Raw genomic sequence first — 8,737 nt, 5'->3', positions numbered from 1 at the left:
TTGCAAGAGACAATGGACCATTCCATCCCTTTTTCCCGTGCATATGCATCGGACTCGGATGACGATGGTCCCGATGAATAAGTTGATGCGGAGGGGTTCACGGTGAAGGAGGCCAAAGCTTTCGAGAAGGTATTCGGTCGGGATCATTGGACTACATTGTTCAAGGATGTTAGTCTCGCGGATGAAGCCGTGGTAGATGGTGGCCAATGTGTATCTCTTGGGGTTAGGCCAAGCTCTCACCATGATTTGGGAGACGACAAGAACCGGATTGCTAAAGGGTCTAACTTCGAAACCTTGTTGGAATTGAAGATGTGGCTCGACAACTACTTGGTTACGCATTATCGTCCACACAAGGTGGTGAACTCGGACGTCAATGTGCGCTACACGGTTGCATGTGCAAGTGAAGATGAAATATGTCCGTGGATTGTGCGTGCAAGACCATGGAAAGGAGGTCCAACTTGGCATGTAGTGAGTTGTGTGCCAACTCACATGTGCCAAGGCAAAAGGGTGGATGGCAAGATCGTGTCCCAAGACCACAAACAACTCACGTCCGAGTTTATCGCTTACAGGCTCTCCAACTCAATATCCACACTTCCAACAATGAGCGTCCAACATGTCATTGATCTTGTGAAAGCCATCTTTCATTACAAGGTGAAGTACGGCAAGGCATGGAAGGCGAAGCAAGCCGCATTTAAGATGTTGTATGGTACTTGGGAGGAAGCATACAACTGAATCCCTAGGTTGTTGTTAGCCATGGCCACAACAAACCCGGGCATGGTTCATGTGGTCGAGCCTCATGGGCACCAAACAACGGTTCATGAAGGAAGGAAAGTCCGAGTATTTGGCCGTGCATTTTGGGCGTTCGAGCAATGCGTGAGGGCTTTCGAACACTGTAGGCCGGTCATCGCCATTGATGGCACGTTCTTGACCGGACAACGACATGTAGACTCGAGCATATGTCTTGACCGTGTCCTCATTAGCATCCTCAGGGCAAGTACCAAAGTGAAATGTAATCCACGTGAAAGGGGCACCGGCTGCGACTCTTTCCTTCTTCTTGCCTTCTACTTCTGGTTCCCGAGGCTCCGGAGGAACCATATCGATAAGGGCATGCATCTGCTCGCGCCACCCATCAGAATCGGTGCTCGTACATAGAGGATTCCCATCGATAGGAAGACCGGTGATCAGAGCTATATCCTGGAGCGTCACGGTCATCTCCCTGGTCCGAAGATGGAAACTGTGTGTCTCCGGCCTCCAATGATCAATAAGCGCGGTGAGTGCTGGAGCATTGTTGGATGGCGTCGACCGGCTGACCAACTGAATGAAATGGAGAAGTCATGTCTCCCTTACATACGGTGTGTACCACTCGTCATAGCGCATCCACCCAAGGTTGACCCCGTGAGACCGAAGCTTCAGAGGTGCAAGCTCCTACAAACAAACAAAAAAATCATTACATATGGGGGATTTGTGTTTGAAAAAAACACGAAATTCATAACACCGGCAACTTTCATTATTACCCGCTGCTCCACCGACATAGCGTACGACCGGTGTTGTTTCTCCCAGTGATCATCGAGAAGCCAAACCATCCTAACAATTTGAAAGAAAGCTTTCTTGTCAACACGATTATCTTTTGAATACAAATAAACTAAAGTACGGCTGCTAGATGCAAAATTCAAAGCATATCTATCCGAAGCATTCTTGCCAATACAAATATAATTTCAATAAACTAAACTAGGCCTACTTCATGCAAAATTCAATACAAATATCTTTTCCATATAAATAACATGTCAACCTATGTATCCAAACTATATAAATAACATGTCAACCTATGTATCCAAACCACATTCTAATCTAACAAGGGTTCCCCAAATCTAATACATGCAAGATTCAAACAAAAGTTCCCCAAATATAATACATGCAAGATTCAAACAAGGGTTCCCCAAATCTCCGAAATAGCATACATTCTATGGATAAAAAGAAGGGGATCGGAGAAAAGTACCTTCTAGGATGGATTGGTGAAGGAATCTACGGGCCAAATCGTCAGATCTGAAGATTTTTGAAGAGGGGATTGAGAGGGGGAGAGGAGCCAGCCGCTGCAACGATGCTTCTGTAACTGCTGAAGAATGGGGTGGGTGGGGGAGGCCTAGCGCGCAGCGGCTGCATCTAAGTCAATTTGCAACGCCCGAGGGCTAGGCGCTGCACATTACACGTGTGGCGCCTAGCTCGGAGGCGCTGCACATTACACGTGTGACGCCTAGCTCGGAGGCGCTGCACTGCTGGAGGCGGGCCCAGGGGCTGCCACGGTGGACTGGCGTGCAACGCCCCCGAGCTAGGCGCTGCAACGTAGGGTGTGGCGCCGTCGTGACGGGCGCTATACGTCTCGAACATGGAGTTTTGTTTTTTAATTTTGAAATGCAACCTAACTCCAAAAAGCATGAAAGTTCATGTTGGAAAAAATGTTAAGACGTTTGTCTTCAAAGAAAGTACAAAAGAAATAGATTCCATTTCATTTATCCATGTCCAAGAACGAATTAAATTTAGTAAAATAAAACTAAAATAAGGAAAAAAAAAGCCACAAAAATAGTAGTACGTACGTCGGATTTGAACAAGGACCTCATTTACATTTCTAACGCCACAAAACTACAGTTTTAATCTAAACACACACCGGCCATTTATAGTAGTAGAAGATATTTTCTAGCATGCTGCCTTCTGATTGGCTGAACCAGACCTCCCACGGATCACGCCTCTCCACCGTCCATCCTTAGTTGATTCAGCCGTCCGCGCGAAGTGCCGCCGCCCGAACCTCCCACCACAGCACGCCGGTGAGCCGCGCCTTGCGCCGCCTCTCTCTCTCTCCTATGTTCTCCTCTCTAATCTCTCTCCTCCTTGCAGCAATGGAGGCCGACCGCCCATGGCATCGCCCGAGCTCACCTCCCAGCAGTCATTCTCCTTTGAATTCGTCGGGATCCGGCTGGATCCGGACGCCAACGCCCCGTTCCTACCTCCCCGCCTCGCTTGGGTCGTCGGCCAGCTCGACGATGTCAGACTGTTCGCGGGATCCAGCACCACCGCTGGCTGGCCACTTCCTCCTGGAGGAGACGCCCCCACATCGGCGCCTCCCCATATGAGCAGCAGCAGCGAACGCCTCGCTAAGGGCATCTTTGGTGGTGTTTTTTATAAATTGTTTTAAAGAAGTTTGCCAGATCTGTGACTGAAAAACAATGGCGTTGAACTCCGATTGACGTCCCGCGAAGGCTGGCGGCGCTTGATGTGGTGGCTGGAGAATATCTCTGGGCAAAACAGTAGGCCAGATCTAGGGGAAAAAATCTGTAATTCCAAGTTTTTGGTTGTGTATTTCTTCCTTTTGGTAAAAATAAAATTTAGTTATCTAGTATGTTTATGCAATTTTCCTTTTTATCTACTGTATAAGGTAATGAGCATATATAATTAAAAAGAAACTTACTGACTCAAAGTTTCCATTGACCAAGAGAAACAAAACAAGAGTTCAGATCACTAAAGTAGTTAATGTAAAGAGGATAAGGATGTGTGTTGTGTGGCAGACGCGTTGCCGTTGAGGGAGCTGGAGCGCAAGCCCGAGCGGTTCTTCATCCGCATGCACCATCACCAGCCAGCTGCAGACCCTGCTGGGCATCTCGTTGCAGCAGCAGGAGATCCTGTCCAAGGCACTTGCTCGTCCGACGAGATGAGATATACACCTGGGGCAGCGGGACACGCCAGGGGGCGTAGAGGCGGTGCGGGCGGTTCGGCGAGAAGCTGGTGCGGATCGAGAGCCCCTTGCTCGAGAACCGGATCGGCCCGGCTAACTTTTTTGAAACTATGGGAAACTTTTATTGGATCAAAACAGAGTTACATCATCCACTAGGCCCTTTACAATGAAGGCCGGCGGCTCCTCAATCCACACGGAAGGTGGATCCGACACCGCTTGCCTAGCTAAAACATGAGCGACAGAGTTTGTCTTTTTAGGGCAGTGAACAAAAGACACCGAAGTATAACCTATGATAAGGACCAGACAATCCGAATAGATCGCAGCTGCGCCCGATGCCGTAAAACCACCATTGTTCATGGTATCAATCACCTCAAGGCAGTCGGACTCCACAATGAGCTTGGTGATCCCCATCCGCTGCGCTAACAAGATGCCATGCCGTAGTGCGTGTGCTTCCGCCGTCCCTACATCAGCAACATGCTCCAGCCTCTCATTTGAAGGTGCGATGAAACCACCTCTGCAGTCCCGTAGGACAGCTCCTACAGCTCCCTGGAGGTCATCTGCATGAAAAGCTGCATCTGCATTTAACTTGACAAAATCCTCTTGCGGTTTCCTCCATCCAAAGGATCTTACTACCGCGTTCTTCTTCGTAGCCTTGAGGTAATTTGCTGCCAGCGCCGCGATTGACAACGCGGTTCGGACCGGAGTCTGCACTTCATCCCCGTGAACATGTTGTCTACGCTCCCACCATATGTACCAGATACCCACAAGGATTAGAAACTGAGCTGGGATATCTTGGATCGACGTCTGGCGTGTAGGAGCACATAAAATATAGTGCAACGCTGCCAAGCCCGCCTGTCTGTATCACACGCCTCCTCCACGAACCCGTCAAGATCCAGACATCTCCAGACTTCGTCTGCCCTAGGGCAAGTGAAGAGAGCGCGCATAATATCTTCGCATCCACCCACACACATAGGACAGCTGTCTGACGTATCAATATGGCGATTTGCCAATACCCCATAACATGGTATGAATCTGTGTAAGACCTTCCAAGCATGGATCTTAATCTTAGCTGGGGCGGGCGAAGACCAGAGCTTCTTCCACACCGGATAACGCTGAGACGGCTCCCCCTCTGTTCGTTCATACCAGCGTGCAAATTGATGTTGCCACTCCACATGATAAGCTGATCGGACCGAGAAGGCGAAGTTCCTTGTAAACCGCCAGGCCACAAAATCTTCCATCATCCCATGTGGTGCCAGCGGTATGGCAAGAATCCTATGCGCATCGACCGGCCAAAATACATCATTTATCAACTGTTCATCCCATAAACCAGTGACAGGATCAATCAACTTTGAAACCTTAGACAGAAGGGTCCCTCCTCGTGGTGTAGTGACACGGCCATCGGCACTCGATTGTATCCACGAATCAGCCCAAAGTGTTCACTTGTGATCCATCACCTATGCGCCATATAGCCCCTCTCCTGAATGTATTAATACCGGCACATATACTCTGCCATATATACGAGCTTCCACTTTTCACCTTGGCATCCAGTAGTTTTCCATCCGGATAATATTTGGCTCTCAAAACCTGAGAACAAAGAGAATCAGGGTTCTCAGGCAGCCTCCAAACTTGTTTAGCAAGGAGAGCTAAGTTAAAACTGTGTAGATCCCTGAATCCCAAACCTCCCCTTTCTTTCGGTATACACACTTTCCACCACGCTGCCCAATGGATACGCTTATGGTTGTCGTCATCTCCCCACCAGTATTTCGATATAGCATCCGTCATTCCTTTGCAAATTCTCTTTGGAATTTTGAATACAAACATCGTGAACACCGGCATGGCCTGGGCAACAACCTTAATTAGTGTTTCTTCCCCCCCCCTGTGGAAAGCAGCTTCTCCTTCCACCCTATCATCACCTGATTTACTCTGTCGATGAGAACTCAAAAGAATCACTCCTGTCCGTTCCCACCATGGATGGTAGCCCAAGATATTTATCGTTAAGGGCTTCCGTGTTAATATTCAGTTGTTGACATATCACAACTTTCTCCTCCACCGGGGTGTTTGGACTGAAGTATATACTAGATTTCGCCTCACTGACCAACTGTCCGGAGCTCGTACAGTAATCGTCCAACACCCTTCGGAGGCACGCCGCATTTGGGCCATCTGCTCTCATAAGAATTAAGGAGTCGTCCGCGAAGAGCAGATGAGAAATCTGTGGTGCCTCCCTACACACCTTGACCCATATCAATGTGCCATTGTTCTCTTCCACCTGCAACATGTTAGATAGCGCCTCCGCACAGATTAGAAACAGGTAGGGGGACAAGGGGTCCCCTTGTCGCAGCCCACGTGTTGGCGCAAAAACATCAGTGCTCTCAGAGTTGTATCTGACATTATACGACACGGATGATACACACTCCATGATCAATTCTGTCCACTGTTCCGCAAACCCAAGCCTTTGCATCATCCTCTTAAGAAAACACCATTCTACTCAGTCATATGCCTTATGCATATCGAGTTTCACCCCACATAAGCCAGACTTGCCTTTCTTCCTCTTTATAGTGTTCACACACTCGTACGCAATGAGTATGTTGTCCGTGATCAATCTTCCCGGAACGAAAGCGCTCTGCGTGGGACCAATGATCTCCGGAAGTATCACTTTAAGACGAGAAGCAAGCATTTTGGAGATGATTTTGTAGACCACGTTACACAAGCTAATCGGCCTAAACTGTGAGACACTTGTGGGGTTCTCAACCTTTGGGATCAGCACTATAGTAGTACTATTCCACCCTTCTGGGATAGTGCGTGTGTTAATTGCCCCCAGAACTTCTCCCACTAGATCATCCTTTAACATGTTCCAGAACCTCTTATAAAAAGCCGCATGAAGTCCATCTGGTCCTGGTGCCTTAAAATCACCTATACTGAACACATCCTTGCGTACATCCTCCTCCGTGAAGGGCGCCAGTAAGGCCTCATTCATTTAAGTTGTAACTCTCGGCGTCACATCCCGAAAAACCTCTCCATTAGGGGCTCAACCTGGGAAGAAAACAAGTTAGTGAAATAGGTTTTAATTATCTCAACTATCTCCTGTTGTCCTTCCTGCATCACTCCATTCTCGTCTTTCACTCCCTTAATCATGTTCCTCTTCTTCCTTGCCGAAGCATACATATGGAAGAAATAAGTATTCCGATCACCATGCTTCAGCCAGTTAGCTCTTCCTCTCTGGACCCATGCAATTTCTTCCTGCTCCAATAGATTTTCAATCACCAGTAGTATCTCCTTCTGTCTATCAAGTGCTACATCAGTAGTCGGCCCTCTTCTCAGTTCTTCCAACTCCTTTTTTAGTTTCGCCATTCGCTTTTGAGCTCTTTTGAGGGTCTCTCTGTCCCATTTATGCAGCTCCTCATGAACTGAGTCCACCTTTTGTTTGAACGGCCCTAGACCTAGCAATAATGTTCGCTGCCAGGCCGTGCGAACCACCTCCTCCACCGTCTCCTCCTTTAACCACCTCCCCTCAAATCTCTTCACCGGCCGTAGGGGTCGGTTCGTTTCTTTATAGAACTCAGTATCTATCACCAAGGGACGATGATCAGATTTTGTCATTTCACCATTCACGACACCAATATTAGGAAAGATCAAATTCCACCGTGAGTTACAGACAGCTCTATCCAACCTTTCCTTTATCCTCCCTCTACTCCATGTATATGCGTCTCCCGTTGCACCCAGATCTGCCAACTCGCACTCTGACAGGACATCCCTGAATGCTTGCATACATCTTTGCTCCCTGGGTGCTCCTCCTTCCTTTTCATGGGAGAATAAGATTTCGTTGAAATCGCCAAAAACTATCCATGGCTCATCCATCCTCTCCTGCAGCACACGAAGATATTCCCATGATTTATGTTTATTCTCCTTTGCCGGCTCTCCATAAAATCCAGTACACCGCCACTTTCTTCCATCATCCACCATTACGTCAATGAAGTTGGCTGTAACATCATTTTTTGTCACAGTCACTCCAGATTTCCACATCATCAGCAAACCTCCCGCTCTCCCATCACTCGGGTTAACCAGCCTCTCCTGGAACCCTAGCCTCCTCATCAGCCGCTCTGCCCCTGCGTCAGACAGATGTGCTTCTGACAGAAAGAGCACATCCGGTTTGTAGCACCTCTGGACCTCCAGAAGTGCTCTAACTGCCCGGGACTGATGCATCCCGCGGCAGTTCCACCCTAGGAGAATCATTAGGCCTGGCGGTCCTCCACCCGGGAGGCCGCCAATGTTGCCAAGTCCATTGATGTTGTTTCTTCTGCTTTGTGACGCTTTGACTCCTGTGAGGTGTTGTCCTTCTCTTCCCGCCCTTCTCTTTGGTGTCCTGCTTAATTCCCCTACACGTACGCTACTCTACCCCAACACGTCGGACGACAAGGGCATCTCCACCATATGATCCATCCATCCTCCGTGCATGTTGCCTGCGCCATGCATGCGTCGAGCTACGACGAACTACCCTTCTCTACGTACCCTTCTGTACGTGTCTGTGTGTATCAGTATGGTTGTGCTAGTAGTACGTACGTACTCCTACCACCGAATAAGTTCGCATCAATGTGTACCATGCATTCTTTATCATGGTATTACGTGTCCTATTTATATCATAAAATTCATAGTACAAGCACCGTAAAAACGGGTCTAACATAGCAGAAAAGACAACAGAAAGCTAACTTTTGCATAAAGGAACACCAATCAAGGAAGGAAAATACAATCAAGACTGAAGAATCCTCAAAGCTTGACACCAACGCCTCTGGCACCACCACACACCAACCACCAAATGAAAAAAATGACGGATAACCTTCTCACCCGAGCTCGAAGCGGCTCCATCACTGATATGCAACTTTGCTGACCTCCAAGGTGGCTCACCAAAGGCAAAACCATTACCGTTGAACGAATCAGGCGGGGGCAACACCAAGGACACAACATCGAACTCCAGATCTGGCACCCCCGCATGACTAAGACGTCGGAGGAGGAAATCAT

The 8,737-nt window shown here is 48.4% G+C and overlaps 1 protein-coding gene and 1 long non-coding RNA gene across 2 annotated transcripts; one reads left to right on the top strand and one right to left on the bottom strand.

Moving 5' to 3' along the window:
* Window positions 1-2,770: 2,770 nt before the first annotated feature.
* On the top strand, window positions 2,771-3,391 carry LOC109737885 (uncharacterized). Its single transcript, XR_002226698.4, has 2 exons — window positions 2,771-2,819; window positions 2,890-3,391. It is a non-coding gene; the product is annotated as an uncharacterized lncRNA (long non-coding RNA).
* Window positions 3,392-6,718: 3,327 nt separating this feature from the next.
* On the bottom strand, window positions 6,719-7,924 carry LOC141022079 (uncharacterized). Its single transcript, XM_073497960.1, has one exon. The coding sequence runs from the start codon at window positions 7,922-7,924 to the stop codon at window positions 6,719-6,721; it is 1,206 nt and encodes a 401-aa protein (XP_073354061.1).
* Window positions 7,925-8,737: the final 813 nt, after the last annotated feature.

This window comes from Aegilops tauschii, chromosome 4, assembly GCF_002575655.3.
Source record: "Aegilops tauschii subsp. strangulata cultivar AL8/78 chromosome 4, Aet v6.0, whole genome shotgun sequence".
NCBI lineage: Eukaryota > Viridiplantae > Streptophyta > Magnoliopsida > Poales > Poaceae > Aegilops > Aegilops tauschii.
The sequence above is the reverse complement of the archived record's forward strand: the minus strand, read 5'-3'. Positions and strand labels throughout refer to the sequence as shown.

What these genes read in the sequence shown, in the direction of transcription:
- LOC141022079 (XM_073497960.1), bottom strand. Translation starts at nt 7,924, where the DNA reads ATGCATCAGTCCCGGGCAGTTAGAGCACTTCTGGAGGTCCAGAGGTGC.